This window comes from Brienomyrus brachyistius, chromosome 18, assembly GCF_023856365.1.
Source record: "Brienomyrus brachyistius isolate T26 chromosome 18, BBRACH_0.4, whole genome shotgun sequence".
Classification (NCBI taxonomy): Eukaryota; Metazoa; Chordata; class Actinopteri; order Osteoglossiformes; family Mormyridae; genus Brienomyrus; species Brienomyrus brachyistius.
The window spans coordinates 8,130,001-8,153,005 of NC_064550.1; the positions used below are offsets into that span (position 1 = coordinate 8,130,001).

The window sequence follows — 23,005 nt, forward strand, 5'->3', positions numbered from 1 at the left end:
AGGAAATAGCGGAAGGTTCCTGTACAACACACCATGCATTATACAGTTTTAAAGAGAGACAAACACAAAGATCCTCCGTAGAGTATCTTTAAAAACGTATAATGCACAGTGTGGAGTACATCAACACTACTTATAACATGGTCACTACACATCTGGCATACATGCTTGTACTTATATATTATTTTCACGTTTATGAGCAGATAACACATTTATTAATAGAACTACTTCCCGTCAATGATTAAACTTTTTCTTAGATATGACTCAAGCCAGTGTCGTTAATTCAAAAACTGTCCAGTGCTAAGCTCAAAGGTCATGTACAAATCTGTAAGCAAAATCTGCAGCTAATGCACTGCAAGCTGCACATTCTACGTATTTAAATGCACGGCTATGCAGGCAAAAGAAAAGTAAATATATACTCAGTCATTAATTTATTTTATTACAGTTTTTTACGATTGCTTACACATTAAAATAAAAATTATCACTCAATTAGCAACACTCCACGCCCAGGGAGCAAAATAACCTCTGCAGATTTGCACACCGTTATGCAGAATGTCTGCTTCGCACATTTTGCAAAACATTACACACAGTGATTGGCAAAACTCTACACGCATTTTCACACCTTAGACACAGATAAGGATTTCGAGGATATTTCCTTGTCAAAGGAAAGTCCTGGCTTGTCGATGATCAAACTCATGGACGAACTGGATAATCACATCCACCAGGTGTGGAAACACACGTGTGCTTAACTGAAAACACAGCACTCAGGTGAGCTGTAAAAGGCAGCAGGTGAGTTCACCTGTCTTCAACAAAAATGGAAGGAGTTGGAAGAAGAAGAGTGAGAATGAGAGGAGAAGCTAAAGAGGAGAAGAAGGAGGTGGAGGAAGAGAACTCGGTAGAGGAAGAGGTAGAAAGGGACCTGAAGAAGGGATAACATCTGAACAAAGAAGAAGAGGACAAACTGTTACTCAGGAAATCCGTGCAACACTTACTGACCACGTTACCAACCATGGACTCACACTGAGGGAAGCCCGACTAAGAGTTCAGCCAGATTTTAGCAGAAATACATTGGCAACAGTAATTCGAACATTCCGTTGAGAAAACAAGTAAACTAACCGAACAGTACAATGAAACTGCAGCTTACTGTACTTGTCATCACTTTTAGCATCCTTTCCTGTGACATTTGACAGTAGGCTGCATGTATTTTTTGGCTATATACAGTAGGACTGAGGGTCGAGGATACCAAGGCGGAAGAGGCCCCATATTTACTCAGTCGCAAGAGTCAGCAATTGTAAGCATGGTTTTGGCCAGCAACTGTATCGGATTGAGAGAAGTCCAAGCCAATGTCATCAATGATGACGATATTTTCAATAACATCCATCGCGTCTCTCTGGCAACATTAGGTCGAATCCTCAAAAAAATTCAGGTACACATGAGGCAACTGTATCGAGGACCATTTGACAGAAATTCAGAGTGAAACATCCACGTAATGAATATGTGCAGGTATGTACAGTATTGTTCACTTTACTATGGTCTGGCGGTCCCTGCACACGTAACCTTTTTACGTGTAAAATTACTGTGCAATAGACCTAAATTGAACAGGGTCCTATTGCCTTTCGCTGTGTTTGAGAGAGTCTTGCAAATGGATGTATATATATATATATATATACTGTATAGATGAGGCAACAAAAACTATACGAAGAGGGGGAAATATAACTGGACACAGGGCAATTACCAATGTGCCAGGGCAGCGCTGGCATCACCCAGAATGGGGTCCTCACCGCCATGCGAATTTGGGATCCTATAACACCGATCTAATACTTGTATTTCTTGACAGATTGCACAGCATCATCACAGCATTAAGCCAAGTGGACCAGATGCAGTACATTGTCATTTGGGACAATGTATCTTTCTATCGATCTGCTCTGGTCCAATATTGGTTCCATCAGCACCCTCTATTTGAAGTCCTATACCTTTCACTATACTCCCCCTTCCTTAACCCAATAGGGGAGTGTTTTTCTGCATGGCGGAGGAAGGTATACGACGTTCGGCCCTACGACCATATACCCCTCATTCAGGCCAAGGAGCAGGCCTGTGATATTATCGAAGCAGCTTCTGTGCAGGGGTGGATTCGACACACAAGGCGATTCCTACAACAGTGCCTTGCAAATGAAGACATACCTGTAGCTTGTGATGTATATGAAATCTTATGGCCTGATCCAGCCAGACGGAGAGATAATGATTAGAGTTACAGTATTGTTGTTGTTGTTACTGTATTGTTGCTTAAGTTTTTCTTCAGTTGTCTCAAGATTTTTATTTATCTCCACTTTACAGTAGTTAGAAAACAGCTATTTTGTTACGATTTTCCATGTTGATTGACATGTTACTGTAACTGAGTATATTGTAAGAAATAAATATTTTCAGTCTGAAGCATCAGTCTTGTGCAGTGCTTGGTAAGTTTATAGTAGGCAATTTGTGTACTTTCTCTGTACTGTATACCTCAAAGTAATCATGAAGAAAGTCTTTGTCATCTAAATTATCCCATGACGATGCTCCCAAACCATATTTCTGAATAAAACCTGGCACTCTACTTTTGAAAAAAAGGGTTTTCACAAATCTGTTTTGAATTTATTATGGTAGTGTGTAACAGATTGACATAGTGAACGATCGTTAAAAGCCTGTGTTACTGACATGAGAACAAAATAACATTTTTATCAATTTGTTTATAGTTTTGGCTGAAATGTTTCATTTTGCAAACAAACTGGGGCGTTCTGCAAACTGCGTGTGGTGTTAATTGTGTGAGGTGTTTAGATAAAAGGAGCCCTGTTTTCAAAATTTTGTGTAAACAATTGAAAAAAACTGCATTTTTTAGCATTATATACCTCTTGTTATACTGTTGCATTATGGGTAAAATCCAAATAATTCACTGTTTAAGGAGTCTAAAAACCAGACTTGCCTGCCTTCCCATTTAGGCAGGTTGAACAGGACTTTAAAGTATGACGGAACTACAAGTGCATTGCATTAGTAAATAATTTTGGTATTAAATCACTGACCACAGATCTTGGTCCACAGCCTGAAGCATTGTTATTGTCTAAATGATTTGTAGCAAAGTGAAGTTTTTATAGTTTTTCTTATTCATAAATTGTGCTGTACTGCTTAAACTTTAAGTAACATTAGTTGGAAATAAAGATAATAATTGCACATTGATTTACTCCTGTGATGTGATTGGCTGGCACTGCATGTGCAGTTACAGAAAATTTCTGACCAATCAGATTCATCAGTGTCATGGTATGATATGTAATTCGTTAGTTAGTCCTTAGCTAAACATATACAGAAAATAACCAGCAAATAAATTAAGGTGTTTTCTTCATTGTAGCTGTAGGATGTACTCCTGGTTCAATGCCGCCATTCTGTCAATAACTGATATATCCAGATGATTTTTTGGATCGGCTCTCACAGAATATAAAGTGGGCGTTAACACTTTGACATCATGCTGTAAATACTAACAACACTGGAAAACTGTAGCGCCAGGTTTCTCAAACACTGGCCCTGTGGCAGGGAAACAGCCTGGTCCCTAATGAGCTGCTGCCCGGAACCGAACCCGATGGCCATGAAATACATCGATGACGTCCCAAAATTGGTGAGGGGATCTCCACCCGGTTCACTGACATGATAAATTGATGAATCGCTGGGCCTTGTGACCGGAATGGCTGAGAAAGCCTGCTGTAATGGACACCTCCTAATGACAATTAGCACTGCTTCCGCAAATCATGGTGTGGCAAAATCGTTTTCTTAATGTAGCCCAAATTAATCTCGATTAAAACATAATTAGTGAACCTAAACTTTGTTGCTTTTACGATAAAAAGCACAATGTTTTACCAAGAAGTAAATTCTAAACGACAATGCCGTTAAAATCTTTTTTCACACTACAGATGTTTACCACTTTTCCATTTATTTCATAAACTGTGATATGTCCTAAAATGAAAATATAACTCAAATAAAACAAGTTTCCTTTATAACATGGAAAGAGTATATAACAGTCCATGTCTGACATCTTATTCGCTGGTTGTGAGGTGATGGCGTAGTCAAATTCTAGGCTAAAGAATACTGAGTGTATTTTTAGCAAATGTTAAATGAAAAACATACAAATGTAGAAAATTCTCAGTGTGTGCGAAACTTTTGACTTAACTTTTCTTGTTAGTGTTTTTATTTTATTATTATTTCTTTGTTATTATTCTATTTTACGTTTTAAACATTTTATTTGCTATTGTAGCATGCTATAAGATGCATGTAGCCTCACACCGCCAAATTTTTGGGTTTGATTCCTGTAGCAGCAGTCTATATTGTGTCCTTCCTGTCTGTACTGTATGCTTACTGTATTTGCGTGCAGTCTCTGTATTTGTGTGAGGTTGATTCCTGCAGCAGCAGTCTGTACTGTGTCCTTACAGTCCATACTGTATGTTTACTGCATTTGTGTGAGGTTGCTTCCTGCAGCAGCAGTCTGTACTGTGTCCTTACAGTCCATACTGTATGTTTACTGCATTTGTGTGAGGTTGCTTCCTGCAGCAGCAGTCTGTACTGTGTCCTTACAGTCCATACTGTATGTTTACTGCATTTGTGTGAGGTTGCTTCCTGCAGCAGCAGTCTGTACTGTGTCCTTACAGTCCATACTGTATGTTTACTGCATTTGTGTGAGGTTGCTTCCTGCAGCAGCAGTCTGTACTGTGTCCTTACAGTCCATACTGTATGTTTACTGCATTTGTGTGAGGTTGCTTCCTGCAGCAGCAGTCTGTACTGTGTCCTTACAGTCCATACTGTATGTTTACTGCATTTGTGTGAGGTTGCTTCCTGCAGCAGCAGTCTATATTGTATCCTTACTGTCCGTACTGTATGATTACTGTACTTGTGCGGTGTCTCTGTGTTTGCGTGGCTTCATTTTTTCACTGGGTTTCCTCCCACAGTCGATCACCTGTGGTTTAGCTACATTCGTGTCTGCAATTCGCTCTTAGCAGTTGTATTTGTTCTGTGAGGGCTGGCTTCTTGACTAGGATGTGCCCTTTGGCTGGTGGGTCCACTCCGACCTTTTTAAGCACTTAAGGGTTGGGTGTTTTCTTTTGCTCTCAGTAACCTGGAATTCAGCGCCAATCCCAAGTCTTAAAGCCGGCTCCCTCCCTCTGTAATCCTCACAGATCCGTCTTGCCTTTACATCTCATAGCTGTGCCAGAATTCTGCACTTTGTTTGATGTTCCTCTTTGCTTTGGCCCAACCCCGTCCCATCTCCGGCTAACCCTCAGTGACAGAGAGCACAGTTGTGAATAAACCTGTTCCTTGTGTGTCGCTTTTGCATTCCCAGCTGGAGACTCAGACACATAGTTCTAGCAATAAAAGGAGCAATGAACAGTCATGATCCTGGTTTTACTTTAAAATAAAAAACACAAAAAACTTGCTGCAAAAAAACTGCTTGGTTTGCACCATTTAAAAATATTTTCATATGTGTTAAATTATATTAACATATTAGTTATTGACAAAATATGTGCAAATAAACAAATGTTAGGTACAAAAATTTTAAAATAATTAGCACAGATTTATCCTGGAAAAAAAAAAACGTAAGTGTAAAGCTATTGGACATGCATGACCTCTATATAATAATATAAGCCCAGCCATGAAAAGCTGGGAATTTGAATTCATTACATATATTTTTTTTACTCATTTTCCTCTTTTGGCTGAGAATGACTTGCCGTTGATTCAGTACATATGGGCAGCGCTGCTGACCATATCCTAAGCTATATATTTTTTCCCCATTGGCTGAGGTGTGTCGGTATTCAGGGCAGGTGGAGCAGGAATCACATGCCTGAGACTTTATGGATGCCTGATGTCATGAACACATGGCAGGAACGGCCGGTAAAATGCATTTGGTCACTTTGAATACATTTAAAGATGAATTGTTTTCAGTGTAATTGTTTTGTGTAAATAATTAACTATGCCTGCAATTTGGCTTTATTGCTTGGCTGCCTTAGTATATTTGTAGCCTATACATATTTTCTGTATTTTCTGTTTCTCTGTACTGTACACACATATATATATATATATATATATATATATATATATATATATATATGTGTGTGTGTGTGTGTGTGTGTGTGTGTGTGTGTGTGTTTCCTCTCTTCCCTGGGAAAATTCAAATAATACATAAAATATATTATTTTCCTACTTCCTCAAATATTTTAGCCACACACTGCCACTGATATATTGGAGTAGCTTAGTGACAGCAAAGGGAAGAGTGGCTGCAGAAGACACTAGACCTTGTGAACAGGATAACTCTGTTTCGATTCGGTTTGTTTTTATATAGCGCCTTTCACAACAGAATTTGCCCAGGGCGCTTGACCAAGGGGTGCCGAAATCGACAGCAATTATCCATTGTTGCATCGTTTATGTAGACGGAAGCAAAGAAAATTAGATGGTGGAGAGGAAGTAGAAACTCTTACGCAGGGAGAAAAAAAGAACCTCTGGGGGTCCAAGGTCAACTGGCTGGCCGACCCCCCCCCCCCCCCCCCAGGCAAGCTAACGAAATGGGAAACGGAGAAAATGGGCCTGCTTTAATAAAAGCGAGGTATAAATTGTGGTCCTTCAATGAGTCAGTTCGCCAATTAGGTCTGTGTGAGTTGGCGCTTCATAGGCCACACCCAGTACACTGTCGGGTCATGTGGACGGGGGGGGGGGGGGGGGGGGTCTTCAGTTTAAGAGATTTAAAGAACCTGAGCTGGCAGACTGTTTTGTAATATAAGGACCCTGTAGGAGAAGGCTTTGTTGTCAACTGTTACTTTATTTGTATGTGAGATGACAAGTGAACCTGCATTCTGTGATCCGAGTGCATGATGCGGCTTGTAAACATGAAGCAATTCTGTTACGTAGACAGGTAGTTGACCTTTGAGCACCTTAAATATAAGGAAGATTTTGAAGTCAGTCCTGAACCAAACAGGAAGTCAGTGCAGGGAACTAAGTGCAGGGATTATATGTTTATATTTCATGCTCTAGGTGACAAATTGAGCCGCTGTGTTTTAAAGAGGCTGCAAGGTGTTTAGTGTGTGATGTGTGTGATGTGCGCTGCCGGATAATACAGTATTGCAGTAGTCATGTAGCAGTTTGTCAGCGTCTTGAATAGTAAGGAAACGTTGTAGCTTGACAGTATTACGTAGCTGAAGGGAGCACGGCTTCGACGCGGCATCCCTATACGATATGAACCATCTGAGCCGCTGAGCAGGGCGTTCAGGCCCTCAGAGCAGAGCGCAGACATACAAGCCGGTCCGTTCTCCTGGCCCCGAAGAACAAAACCTCCTCATTGAGCGACAAAAAGTTTTTACTCATCAACGTCTTTACGAAAGCAATTAGCTTTAGTCATCATCGTAGGAGTAATTAAACATTATGTTTCGTTATTATGTGACCGAAATGACACATCTTCCACAGCATCCCAGTGACATGCTGACAAAACCATAATTAAAAAAACAATATGATGTCTGTTTATAAGAATATATAGTAGGCTGAACACTTATAAAATCTTCTATTATGTTCCTCCTCCTCTGCAGAGAAGCCTCTGCCACAGGGTGTGTCTGGGGAGACCATCGGCATTGTGGGAGGGGTAGTGGCTGCAGGACTAATCGCCGGAGTGGCCGTCGTCGTATTTCTCGTCTATCGGCGCCAGCAGAAGACACGCACAGAGAGAGATAATGAGCTGTAAGTTTCCTCTGGTCCCACCAGCAGTTCCTTGAGGTGAAGATAACATGCCAATAACACTCCAGTGCCAATGGGCTGCTTCTCTCAACAACAGCTGAAGTGCTACATGCACGAATTCAAGCAGAGTCTGTTCCATTACAAAGCAATTATAACTCAAACATTATACAGATACCAGTGAAGGTTGATAATGGTCATGTTGCTGGTGGCAGTACGCAATATTTATGGAGAATTACCCAATTTTTTTGCTAAGCTGGATAGTCTAACATGAAGGTATTTTAGTGTGCAAATATTTCACCAACTTACGCGTATCATATGTGATTTTAACCGTTTAATTTCGTACGTTTTTCCGGAATTTACATAATCAGAGAAATCAGATGCTGCTCAGTGTTCATCAAGGAAAATGAAAGATCTCTGCACAGTTAACTTTTTCCATGCAACTAAAAATTATACTGGAGAACCTAAAAATGAAAATGATATAACTGCAACTTATATATGTATTTATTTAAATATACTGAGTGTGAAATGTGTTGCACTGCTGCTTAAAGTGGCTTAACTGTGGACTCTGTCTAAGATACAGTGTTTGATTCTTCTAAGCAGCTGTCTTGATGGTTGCTACTCGAGTTCTAGAGACATAACGGGACACTACAGTTAGTGATAACATGCATAATTTAATTCATCCAATCAGCAGCAGCTATCTTGTGTGGTGCCATGTACCTTTTAGTGTGACATAAGGCCATATAGTATTTTATATATATAATCCATATATATGTTTACAAATGTAATTTTATTGATATGGACTAGCTTTTTGACTTGAATTTCACAGATACACCTACCATTTTGAACGGGAAATGCAAACTAGTCTGTAATATGGATAACAGTCCTACATAATTTATATCATATTCCACTTTATTATATAATGTGTAATTTAATAAATAAAGTTATTTGATTAGAATCCTCATTTTGTGGCAGAACCTTGTCTGCTCATGACTAGTGGATGAGTTTCATCAGATATGAAGCTGCATATGTGAAGCCACTTCAGCATGATACGATTCACACGTGCGTTTGGTGACCTTCATTCGTTCATGTACTGTAATCTCTCATAAAGAAAAGTGTATTTCAATTCATATAAAATCTGTAATCTCTTCATACTGACATTACATCACACCAAACTTCTCACTTTTTCCCAGAATTATTGTTGTATAGAGTAGCTTAAGCCCCCAACCCACAAGCGAATGCATATATAATATCCCCAAACTCTCTACTCCCCTTCAAACAATTCTGCCAATTAATAAAAATGACCAGCTCACGCCTTGACTTGTTAAATTATTTTAATTGCAACAAATGTAACATTTTTCTTTTTTAAAAGCAGACCTGCATTGTTAAAGAAACAATTATACCTGTTTTTTTTCCCTTGATGGATGCATTGGCAAATAGCTTAGAAGGGCATCCCATAATTCCCCTTCACCACAGAATACCTCTCCACCTGGGCGTGGTTTCCTGGAATCCCCCCAATCCAGTGAGAGATAAAATCCCTCCAGCATCGTAGGTCTAACCCATGGCAGGGTGCTGGTGAAGGATCGCCTTAATAATCAACCACATCAGTGTCAGCCTAGGCTGCCAACACCGGACCCTCATTTCAGCCGCTAGTGGTCAGAGCCTCATTCTTCGGTCACCCCTCATTATTTATTGCCATTACTGTGCGGTGGTGGATAGAGAACCTGATTGGTGGGTGGGTCCGGATTACATCTGACTGGGCCTGAGTGAAGCTCATTGCAGCGTGTTTTCTTAAACACGCTTGATTTCATCCTTTTTCATTCTCGCCCAATTGTGAAATCACACAGAATGATAGGCACAAATGTAAGACAGGAAATTATTATTATTATTATTGTTATTAATAATAATAATTCATTATTCTAATAATTCCCTAGAGAAAACAGTTCACAACGTAATTAGTGATTTTTTTCAAAGTATTATAATATTGTAATATTGTAATATTAAAATATCATAATACTTTGAAAAAAAAAGTATATATATATTTCCAACTGTCAGTCTAAATGGGACTGGGCGTCTCTCATAGCTCCACCCCCTTACTATCACTCATAGCTCCAGCCCCTTACTGTCACTCATAGCTCCACCCCCTTACTATCACTCATAGCTCCAGCCCCTTACTGTCACTCATAGCTCCACCCCCTTACTATCACTCATAGCTCCAGCCCCTTACTGTCACTCATAGCTCCAGCCCCTTACTGTCACTCATAGCTCCACCCCTTACTGTCACTCATAGCTCCAGCCCCTTACTGTCACTCATAGCTCCAGCCCCTTACTGTCACTCATAGCTCCACCCCCTTACTGTCACTCATCTCATCAGCATTCCTATTTTCCCTGTTTCTGAATGTCTAGTCTATGAAAGTTACAAACAGGAGCCCACAAATTCGAGGATGAAGATGAGGATACAGCTGTCACTCCATTCATGATGAAGCACATGTTGTGTCCACCCTGGTACCCTGAACTCCTGCATGACTTCCCATTTTTCCATGATGCTAGATCTCTCACCTTCACTAAGTCTATTAACCATAAGACTGCTTCAACACAGTCACGCAACCTCTCCTTTAGCAGTATATAGCAAATCAATTACTCCACAAATCAAAAATCAAGATGGAATAGTTCTCATAGACTCAATACCTCTAGCCTCACTAAAAAGAAGGTCTCCTGGACATGACAGTTAAACGTTTCTTACATACTGTATTCCTACCAGATGTTCCCCCAAAAAGCTGAACTGTTCTCCTGATCTTACCAGATATATCTGGCTTCTGTCCTGTGCTTGAAATTCAGCTTACCACTAAGTGGTGATTAGAATATGCTTCCAAAATGTTTAACTGTAAACAGACCTTGTCATACATAAAGTCAGTCACTAGCTATGTTGTACTGAAAAACAGCCTCGTCTTTCAACATGACCTTTGTTACAGGCTGGCCCTGATTTGAACAGACAACATGCCATTTATATTTCCTTTATTTAGTTGATGCTTTTATCCAAAGTAAGAAACCAAAGCAGGGTCAGCCGGTCCCTGGAGCAACTTGGGGTTAAGGGCCTCACTCAAGGGCCCAATGGTGACATCACTTTGGCAGCCTTGGGATATAAACCCATGCCCTTCTGATCACAGACACAGCGTCCAAACCCACAGAGCTTAGCAGCACCACCATGCCCTCACCATTTAGGGTCACATCTTTCTCAATAATGCCTCTCTAGGTGTCTCCATTTAGTACGTTTGCAACTTACCAAAACCACTTAGATCTTTCACTAACGTGTACTGAAAGAGAATGAGTACCATATTTACTGCCTTTGCTTCATTGGTTGGTATATATTTTGCATGTACATGACAGATCAATTAACGCACAAGACATTAACAAGTAGATTTATATATAATTCACAATATATTCTATATAAACGCTTTAGGCAACACAGTCAATGCAGTTCCTAATTAAATGCCATCATCTACGTCACAAGATGTTATCCCATCTTTTTAAATATTTGTCAAAGTGACTCAATAAGCCTAATTAAATCCTCATTGATGCATTAGTATAAAAGCAGGCTTTCACTTTGATTAGGCTGATAAACAACGTAGCTATGAGGAGCTATAAGATTTCATGGGCACTGACTATATCTTATAGATTGAGAGTTCAGAAAATGAGTGAATGACTAAATAAACTTTTTTTAAATGTTTCAATTATTGCTGCATGGTTTGTTTTTAATTACAAAAAGGATAAAAATACAGTTGAATTTACACCCTGGGGTAAGACAACAAAACAGGAGATTGTTGAGTCACGGGAAGCATACGGATCATTATCATCTTTTATTGAAGAGTATTACTGATTGATATGTGTGTCCCTACTTTTTTCTGCAAATTTCATGTCGCACTTTGCTTTTTGTTAAATGTACGACTGCAGCTCTGTGTTGCATAGGTGATTGTGCGTAAATAGTTAGTAACATTTATTACTCACATGCATTTCAGCACCTCCTCTTCGGAAATGTCATTGTATTGGCTACTGTGATGTCTGGCTGTATGTACCGAGGAATACAAAAGGCCGAGTTCAACATCTTGTCCAAATAGCTGTTATTCCATATTAAGACATTATAGTGAATTACAAAGGTAACTCATGAAACTTAGATTTCATATTTATTAGTTTTGGAAGCATCGTTATATCAAGTCCATTTCCATTTATAGAACTGACAATATGTTTCTATTTTTATATAATGACAGTGTGAAAACCACTTGGATGTATAACTTCTCATATGAGATTGAATGTAATTTAGGTAAACGGCACTTTATTGCCAAAAAGGATTCAAAATTATAGCAATAGTAGTATAGTTAATAAAATTATAATATCAGATCAAAGGAATGACAAGAACTATCTGGAATAAAATTTTTTAATTTAAATTGAAAGGAAATATGCCAAATAACTATGGCTACATTTTCAAAATTAATATTGCATGTGAGTGGTTCTTTTCATAAGTCACCCAACTTCACTTTTTATACTAAATCTTTTTGCCAAATTAAAATGTCTTCAAATTGCTGCCTGCAAAGCAATGAGTTTTTGGCTGATATATTGATTATAGACCAATAGGCAAAATATTACATGACTGACATTTCAACAGAAATGTTGCTTTTTTCATTTTTCTAACATAAATTTCAAGAAATTCCATTTTGCTCTTTGTAGAACACATAATTACATGTAGCAAAAAGTTACTGTTTTAGTAAAAAGTTACTATATTGCTTTTTTATATAGACAGAGTAATTATTAAGTAATTTGAACTTAAATGAAAGATGCAGTCATTGGAGCCTCATCAACATTTTTATCACTGCAAAATTACAGCAACCTGTGACAAGCTGCGAGAAACGAACAGATGTTGTGATTGAGACAAGCCAACTACAGCATGCAGCGCAGTCTTCATACAGACCCAGCAGACCGAGGGAATCACAAGGATATTTAAACCCCAATGATTAATTTGGCTTCATTTATGCTCCACCCACCCCCCCACAAAAACACCCTTGCCTGTGAACTAACACAGTGTATAGTCAGTATATCAGTGTTTTATCAATATATCAACAAATGTTTATGACAGTAACATAGTTCATAATTTAACGGAATAAAACCACAGGTCGCAATAAAAATGGCCGCTTAGAGAATAGCGGTTGGAATCCCGCCAGTAGTTCCTTCCTCGATGGATGTTAGCTAGCTTCTAATGCCATGACGAATGGCAGGCTGGAGGTGGTCTCTGCTGGTGTACACCGCTCTTTGATTGGTATCGATTCATTCTGTTGAGTGGGAAACCAATAATGAATGGGATAATAATATTATATATTATGTTAATTCATCCGCTAACCACTTATCCTGATCAGAATTATTAGGGAGGGAGGCAGTGAGAGGCATATACACAACCTATATGGAGACAATTAATCTTACTGCATTTCCACGGACTGCTGCAGGAAGCCAGTGCAACAGTGAGAGAATATGGGAGTATATGCAAACACTGCACACACACAGAACAGGCAACACTGCCCACACATTCAGAACAGGCAACACCACACACATGCAGAACATGCGGCACCGCACAAGTGGCACTGCACACACACAAAACTGGCAGCTCCCACCACACACACAGAACAGGTGGCACCACACACACACAGATCAGGCGGCACCACACAGAACAGACGGTATCGCAAACACACAGAACAGACCGCACTGCACACACACAGAAGAGGCTACGTACACACAGAACAGGGGGCAGTGCACACACACAGAACAGGCGGCTCCCACCGCACACACACAGAACATGCAGCACTGCACAGGCGACACTGCACACACACAGAACAGGTGGCACTGTACACGCACAGAAGATGCGGCACCGCACAAGTGACACTGCACATACACAGAAGAGGCAGCTCTCATTGCACACACACAGAACAGGCGGCACCACTCACACAGAACTGGCAGCTCCCACCACGCACACACAGAACAGGCAGCACTGCACACGCACAGAACAGGCGGCATCACACACACAGAACTGGCAGCTCCTACCACGCACACACAGAACTGGCAGCTCCCACCGCTCATACACAGAACAGGCAGCACTGCACACACACAGAAGAGGCAGCTTCCACCGTGCACCCACAGAACAGGGGGCAGCGCACACACACAGAGCAGGCAGCTCCCATCGCACACACAGAGAACAGGTGGCACCGCACAGAACAGATAGCACTGCACATACACACAACAGGCAGCACTGCACACACATAGAACAGGCGGCACAGAACAGATGGCTCCGCACACACACACAGAATAAGCAGCTCCCACTGCACTCGCAGAACAGGCTGCTCCCACTGCACACACACAGAACAGGAGGCAGTGCCAAATAAGCATTTCATGTCATGGATCTGATTATAGAGTAATACAAATCGGAGTGAAGCCACAAGCTCATCCAAGCTCACTAGTCCATTGTTCAGAAGTGGAAAAAAAAATCTGAAACCCCAATATTAAAAAAATTGTGTTGCCCACCAACAAGTAGGAACTGGAAGGAAGAAAATGTTTGGAGAAGCTATTGTGAGGTTGATAGTGCTGCCAGTGCTTGAAGATACTGCTCATTTCAACAATCTCCATGGCATTCCAGAAGCAGAAAAAGTTTGAGAAGAAGGAACACCTAGCCCACCCAAAAGAGCTCACAAAGTGTAGAAGATAGTGCTGATATGTGTCAGAAATATATCCAGCTGCATGAGAATAAAGTAGATGTTTCTCTTTTAGTGAATTTAGGAAACACGTGTGGTACTGTTCATGCAACATAAAGCATCCCCAACAAAGTTTGGCAGTCCTGTTCCTAACTGACAGTAGTGGCAACCAGTGTTTTCTTCTGCTGCTGTAGTCCACTGCTTCAAGGTTTGACATATCAGCTTCTATTAGCTTGACCCAGTCTGGCCAATCTTCTCTGACCTCTGGCACCAACAAGGCATTTTCACCCAGAGAACCTCTGCTCACTGGATGTTTCTTCTTTTTCAGCCCATTCTCTGAAAACCATAGAGATGGTCATGTTTGAAAATCCCAGAAGATCAAAATGAAAGCCAATGTTCTTATTGCATCTTTAAAAATGGGAAATAGCTAAACGTATTATATCTAGCCTGCTAACTGATTGCTGATAGCCCACTAGCAAGTTCTTCACAATACAAGTCAGTCTGTTGTGAATAAAGGAATGGGTCCACTTAGTCTACTGAAAGAGAGGTTCCTAGTCTACCGAAAGAATCGCTCCTAGTCTACGGAAGCATTGTTTCCAAGTCTACCGAAAGAATCGCTCCTAGTCTACGGAAACAGTGTTTCCTAGTCTACCAAAAGAGAACATAAGAACATAAGAAATGTACAAAAGAGAGAAGGCCATTTGGCCCATAAAGTCCGTTTGGGGAGAATTTAACTAATAGCTCAGAGTTGTTAAAATCTTACCTAGCTCTGATTTAAAGGAACCCAGCGTTTTAGCTTGTGCTACACAAGACTATTCCATACTCTAACTATCCATCCATCCATCCATTTTCCAAACCGCTTCTCCTACCCTGGAAGCAATGGGCATGAGGCAGGGAACAACCCAGGATGGGGGGCCAGCCCATCACAGGGCACACTCACACACCATTCACTCTCACACGCACACCTACGGGCAATTTAGCAACTTCAATTAGCCTCAGCATGTTTTTGGACTGTGGGGGGAAATCGGAGTACCCGGAGGAAACCCCACGACGACATGGGGAGAGCATGCAAACTCCACACACATGTAACCCAGGCGGAGACTCCAACCCGGGTCCCAGAGGTATGAGGCAACAGTGCTAACCACTGCACCACCATGCCGCCCCCATTCAGTAAATAATGTGGCAGAAAATGTATGATTTGAAAGCTTCTTGTCCCTCATTTGTATCAGCAATCATGAGTTGATGAGTTGAAACTGGAGTTGCTAAATTGCCTGTAGGTGTGCATGTGTGAGTGGATGGTGTGTGAGTGTGCCCTGCGATGGGCTGGCCCCCCATCCTGGGTTGTTCCCTGCCTCGTGTCCATTGCTTCCGGGATAGGCTCCGGACCGCCCGCGACCCAGTAGGATAAGCGGTTTGGAAGATGGATGGATGGATGGATATTTACTGAATAATTTGTGTCATGGCCTGTGTACAGCGGACTTCAGTTCCTAGAATCCGTTGGGTCCACTTCCTGTTCCCCATATTGTTACCTACCTTTTCCCATTCCCTCGTTAACCTTGATTGTTTCATTGGATCCAGCTGTGTCTTGTTTTCCTCGCCCTATTTGCCCTTTTCCTCCCATCCCTTCCTTGTGAGATTGTCAGTGTTTGGTCCCACATTTGCGTGGTTACTGTAGCACTGTTACGTTGTGCTTTGACCTTTGTCTTGTCTTTGTGCTCCTGTTTCTGCCCTGTCCTTTTGCCTGATGGGTGTGTCTGCTCTTTTTAGTACCTCTTATTTTTTGACGTTATGTATGCCTTTTGGTTTTGTACTATTGACCTTCCCCTGTTTTTTCGACTATGCCCCTTTTTTGCCATATGAACTTCGGTTCATGCATTAAACATTTATGCCTTGTGCATTCCGGAAGTAGGCTGTCTTTGCCTGGGAGTCACTGCTAGGCCATATTTCCTTGGGTACAATTACAACGTAGAAGCCAGTGATGGGAATCACTCATCGTTCTTTTTCTGGTAGGGGGCAGTTAAATTTCTGTGAAAATCTCTCTCTTTCTTTGATCTTGTCGCCATAGCGCCCCCTAACTGCCTCCTTTTCCTTATTCACATGCAGTCACTGAAATTTTGGCACGATAATCAAATGGGCAGTTCTGAAATACGACTCTGTTCCCTTTATTTGTGCCAAAGAGTCATTCAAATGAATCAGGATGTTCATGAAAGTCACATCCCTTATCAGTACCTAGTCACTTAGACTAAGATGGAGCTTGTTCTGCACCTGAAACTTGTATGTTACTCAAGCTGAAAATGGCAGTCCCATGTATACTGTATTTAACCTTAATTTATCTTGTTGAGAGATTAGCATGGTCTCCTGTGCCCTTTCTTGATGGACAAAAGGAAAAAGTGAGGCGTTCAAGCTAACCTACTGCGAGGTACTTGACTTTTACACGACCCCGCCGACATCGCTTTAATAAACGCCGTGACACACATTAGCCTTTTGTTCAGAGGCGCTCCGCGTCTCCCTGATCCCGCCTGCTTATATTCTGAGGAGTATCGGCGACTGCATGGTTTCACCCAGCTTTCCAGGGAAGGTTTCTGTCTGGAACCTGCTCTCCTTGCGTTTTGCTTAATGAATGACATCGACCCTTACAGCAATTGGCTGTAATTTCATTAACATATGTTTTAACATTTAGTTTCAGGTGGATAAAACTATTTTTAAAATAAGAAAATGGGCTTTGCCTGTATCCTCCCCCAACCACCACCTCGTAAGTGTCTCTCTCAGCACCTCCAGTTTGCTCCTAATGTCCAAAAAGCTTGCATTTGGGTGAACTGCGGTATGCAAATAGCCCCTAGAATCTGAAGGTGTGTCCTGTAACTGAATTGTGTCCCATTCAAATAATAGAAATGCTTCTTGCTCATGCATGTTACTGTTAATTCCACTGTATCATCTGTTTATGATTATGTGAAAAACCTTTAAATTTTCATGTTCAATGAATTTCTTGTATATAGTATTAAATTATTCTGTTTTCGATGTGAAGTGAACAATTAAAATATATTATAAATATATCTTTTATTACATTTTATAATTAATATATCACCAGCAATGTTTCTGCGACGTGCAAAGACTAATCATAATAGTTGGTGATGGTCCAACAAAATCATCTGTATGTTTTTGTTCTGTTTAACGTAAGGGGTGGTGTAATGTAGTAAAATCATGGGTAGTTACCCTGTACTCTCTATTAGCTGCTTAGGGTTTTCACTATTGTGACGTATCCCCATAGCGTACAAATTGGGAGAGAAGGTAGACAATTGAGGAGTCGGACCCCATATGCAAGGTGAATCAAGTTTATAGTTGCACCATATCTCATACACAGAGGTAACGCTAAGCACAAAATAAAATACAGAACGATTTAACATCCCAATTTAAACAATCCATTAAAAGCCAATTAAAAGGAAAATTAAAACTGGGCACTTAAACTTAGCTCAAATAATAGAAATAATTAATAAATAAATATAGAATAAAAATAATGGAAAAATAAGAGAACTACAGTGCTTAACCTCAGAAAGTCATCAAAGGCAAAAGATCTGTGGCTGTAGACTTAAAAAGAATGTTCGATATGCATTTTGCTTTCGAGCCTGTAACTGGTTAATATCCAAACAGTGTGACTTGAAAAACAATTTTGTAGCTAATTATAAAAGGCAACGTAAGGACCTGACCATATGAGAGGTGTGCTCTTTCTCCAGCAGTAGCTAAAGGTGAGGTACAGCAGCGTATTGGTATTTTTTGGAAGGCCATTAAGCAGACAGTTGCCATATTCCATCCTGCTAGCAGCGTGGATGAGTTTCTCTGTCTTGTTTGGATAAAATACCCATGATTCTTATGCTCCTGAGATGATAAAAGTCTCATTTTTACCTTTTAGAACTCTAGAGTCTACGTAAGCCATTGCTTTCTTATGTTTTCGCCCTATTTTTATTAGAGGTAGTTGTGTTGCACTGACTACAGAATCTACGGGTGGCTGGTTGATTTTTCGAGATTGTTAAGTAGATTTTGGCATCATCTGCATATCTGTGGTCGGATATTTAGTTATTGTACAGGATTTGGCCTAGGATGTATGTCTTGGATAGAAGCTGTGAGGATTGAGCCCTGGGAGACTCGGATTCATAATTTCCAATTGAAACAAAGCAGATTCTTTTTTCTAAGTACGACCAGAACCAGTTGTTCAACTGTGGGAGTCTTGTTATCGATAATCTGAATACTGTGCTCTCAAATTTCAATTGCTAACCAGTTCTGCTTTTAAACGCATTCAGCCCATTCAGATCTCACACCATGGGTTTGCGCAGCAGATGCTTGGTACGTATGTTTTTTTTTTACTGACAGGTGAAACACCCGAGAGACTGTGCACATCCCTCCCCCCATCTTTTCTGTAGTATGATTTACAGGTATTTGTGTAAAATTGTGAGTGAATGTTTATGTTTACTTATGGGAAAAAAGGAGTTTCAGTGAAAGTACATACAGTAGGACAAGATATTTACTCTGTGGCTCCGCTTCAAGATCAAAGGACACAAAAAGACACAAAGTTCTATGCTGAGAAAAACCCAAAGATGTCATGTGGTAATAAATGTTTGAAAGTGATGTTTAATCAGAATATATGAAACTCATTTTCATGGTTTCAAGGTTAAACATGTTGGTTTTAATAACTATTGTGAATGGAATTTATGCAAGTCCTCATATCAATGTCCTTTCACTGATATTGTTATCGGTTGATTGTGTTTGTATAATCTAAACCAGTGAAAAGCTTGTCTAACAGCACAGGAATAAAGTATGTATCTCCTGTTATATAGATATATATAGAAGTATACAAAGAGTTCAGAGGTGGAGAGTTCAGGTCCAGAAAGTACTAATCCAAGCCAAGATTTTGTTTCAACCAAACAGTTGAGGACTCTATGCCTGTGACTCTTTATATTCAACTGGTTGGTTAAAACAAAATTTTGATCTGGATTTTTCCTTTTCTGGATCTGAACGTTATACCTCTGAGTATGACATTGTGTGAAGACTGTGTAGTACTTGCTGAGAGGGAGGAGGGTCATTTTCAGAAGCCCAAATAGAGGAGCGAGGGCTGGGGGGAGGTGTGCTGCTGTGCTAAGTTGTATTAAAGAAAAAAAAACATGGCATTAAAAGGTTTTTCCACAATGACTGATTGCAGAAGGAGATCTATGGCTGTCGCGATCGCAGGGTGTTTTTCTGTGCCTGGCGGAGAGTGTCAGAGGTTCTGAGCTATTTGTAGTCGCCTTTGAACCCTGCAGATGAAGCAGAGTCTGTGTGTCCGGTGGCACAAATAAGCAGCAGTCGAAAGAAATGGCAAGACGGCTGTAGTACGGTACCAGAGAAACTGTTCCTCCGAGCAATATAAATCAAGATGGACTCAATTGGATAACTGTGTGACAGAGGAGATATGGAATGGAGGAGTGACCTTGTGGGATTATGCACATGCAAAAAGACTCAGATCTCTGAGGAGGCCCGGAGTACAGCCTGGCGTGGGGTAACAGGTGGAGATGATGGATTTAAAACCGAGAACGTCAAGCTGTATGCAAATGCCTGCCGGCAGTGGTGGGGACGCAGAATGGTCTTTTTGCTAGAGAGATTTTCATTAGATATCAACAAGGCATAATACATATGGGGGGTTTATTTTCAAAATACATCGCGAATCCTTCTGAATTCTCAGGTTCAGTATCAGGCCAATATGAGTGTCCTGCAGAAATATGCTGCCTGGGCGAAAGAAAAGCAACCATTTGAGTTTTTTGCTGGGCCGCCTTTAGCGATGGTGGCGCAGGAGGTAGTGCTATTGTTCGGCAACCAGAGTGTTGTAGGTTTGAGCCCTGGTTCCTCCTGACCCCATCAAAAGGTCCTTGAGCCAGTCACTGAACCCCAAATTGCTCCCGGTGTGCAGGTTGGCACCTTGCATGGCAGCCTCCGCCAGCGGTGTATGAATGGGTGTGTGGATGGGTGAATGTGAGGCATGAAATGTAAAGCGCTTTCAGTACTCGTAAGGGTGGAAACGCGCTATATAAATTCAGGCCATTTAGCATTTACCAATTTAGCTTTGATTACGGCGCAATTTTATCATGGCATTGTTTCCACAAGCTTCTGCAACATCCCAAAGACCTTCAATGAGTTTAAGGTCACAACTGTGTGGTGACCAAGTCATGCGTGAAAATGATTCCTCATGATCCCTGAACCACTCTATGACAATTTGAACCCAATGAATCTTGGCATCCTTGTCCTGGAATATGCTCATGCCAACAGGGAAGGAAAAATCCACTGGTGATGGATGGAGGTGTAACCTGGCCATTCAGTAGATTCAGGTACTCAGCTGATTTTACTTCATTGCTGCATAACGATGCTGAGCTTAATAATGATCCAGTCATTGGCTCTTAAGTATTTGCTGATATAAATTCAAATGGCAACTTTTTTTTTTGGCCGGGCAGTGCATTACCACTGAAATAGATGAAGTCTCTGTAATTAAGGGTGGGAGACACTGCTTTGAAATCACATGTCATGTTTTGCTTTTCAAAGCCATATAGTGTCCAGAAAGTTGTATCAATCACTTAGCCTGGTTTATGGTGGAATAATTCAGCGGCTATTTATGCGTAAAGCTGCGCCTAGTGAATCTATTCTGAACACAGAGGAAGGCGAGTTGGGAGGGATGATCGAGAAGCATTTGATTCTTTCATTAATAATGTGTCAAAACAGACTGGTGTACAATGGAGACTGGTGACATTGCGGCAACTAGACAATAAGCCATGACAGAACGTGTGCTACATGCTAGAGGCGCAGTTTGGAATGTGTCAGGTTAATTTTCAGGTCTTTGTTCCAATTCATAAATGTTATTCTGGGGGTTGTATGAAAACCTACTAATCATGTAGCACTACTAAAGGAAGTATATTTTGTTTTTAAAAAATACTGCACATTTGCTACTGCACATTTGCTCAAAATTGATCTATTTAAATGTACTATGCACAGCATAATCTGCAGGGGCAGTGGGACAAGTTCTTACTGGCTGAGTGTAATGGTGAGAGGCATCGGTGGAACCACAAACCACAAGACCTTCGAGCCTTGGAACACTTCAGCATAGTCAACTACACTGTATGAAGGTCCCGCATTCATGTTTTTAAATACCGTGTCCATGGTGGAAATTGCATTTTTATCCCAATGCCCATCAGAGCTTGTCATGGTGTTGTTGAAAAATAATTTATGACCAGTGTTTGCCAATGTGGTCCTCAGGGACCCACAGGCAGTCCACGTTTCTGGGATAACAACCCTTGTTCTAGTGTTATGTAAATCTACATTAGAAAAAAAATGTTTATGATACTGCAAGACGGGGTGATGTGGACGTCCCGGGTCTGGGCTGTCGATTCCCCTCGGCTGCTTTGTTTTGTCGTCTGTTTCCCGTGTGTGTTTGGATGAGGCAGGTGATTTTGTTTTTGTTCTTTCACACTATTTCGCCAAACCGATATCCAGTCCCATAACAACACAAAGTCCATATTCATTCCTCCTATACTACCTTACCCCTGAAGAAAGTCTATCAGAATTCTGTTCCAGACTTAAAGTACTTATAAAACATTCATCTTTGACCCTTGTTTCAATGCTTTGCCTACTGACAGGCTAAAACTGAGCTAAAACGTGGACTGTCTGGCAGGGAGCTGGGAGGGAGCTAAAACGTGAACTGTCTGGCAGGGAGCTGGGAGGGAGCAAAAACATTGACCGTCTGGCAGGGAGCTAGGAGGGAGCAAAAACGTGGACTGTGTGGTAGGGAGCTGGGAGGGAGCAAAAATGAGAACTGTCTGGTAGGGAGCTGGGAGGGAGCAAAAATGAGAACTGTCTGGCAGGGAGCTGGGAGGGAGCAAAAACGTGAACTGTCTGGCAGGGAGCTGGGAGGGAGCAAAAATGAGAACTGTCAGGCAGGGAGCTGGGAGGGAGCAAAAACGTGGACTGTCTGGGGCTCCCTGAGGTGGGAGCAAAAATGTGGACCTGCTGGGGGTCCCCAATTATGGGGCTGGGAAATACTGATTTATGACGACAAATACCTCCCACCCAAAAAGATGAAGCTGGCATCAGTCCCATCAGCATGGTAATCATTAAGCTTCCAGTGAGAAATAACAGGGAATAGATCACCTGACCTAGGTGTAACAATAGAATGAATACAATGCAGAACTTGGAGAGCGGAACTTCAGGGGGGGCTGAGGAACACAAGGATTCAATGACACAGATTTGAGAGGCAGTGGGGTCGATGTGTTCAAGCAGGGAGGAGAAAGTAGATATTGACATCAGCACCTGAGAGGATCTGCTAGGAGAGAGACAGACTTTTTTTGCGGGGGGGGGGGGGGGGGGGGTGGGGCTATAGTGCAGAGAAAAAACACAGCGGAGTACAGGGAGGTGGAAGCGCACTGTGATACTGTGGCAGAGCAGAGCAGAGAAACGAGCAGGCAGACCATGGTGTGTGGATCCAGGGGTGGCCAAGGCGAGGGGGGGGCAAAGGAAAGAGGCAGATAGGGCAGACAAAGAGACGC

General features: G+C 41.3%; 1 protein-coding gene across 1 annotated transcript in view; it reads left to right on the top strand.

The window, feature by feature from the left end:
* The window catches only part of LOC125712905 (nectin-1-like), a 141,110-nt gene that overhangs the window by 93,972 nt on the left and 24,133 nt on the right, over window positions 1-23,005 (top strand). Inside the window, exon 7 of the mRNA XM_048983474.1 lies at window positions 7,581-7,728. Coding sequence (XP_048839431.1) covers window positions 7,581-7,728 — 148 coding nt within the window. The remainder of the gene's footprint in view (window positions 1-7,580; window positions 7,729-23,005) is intronic.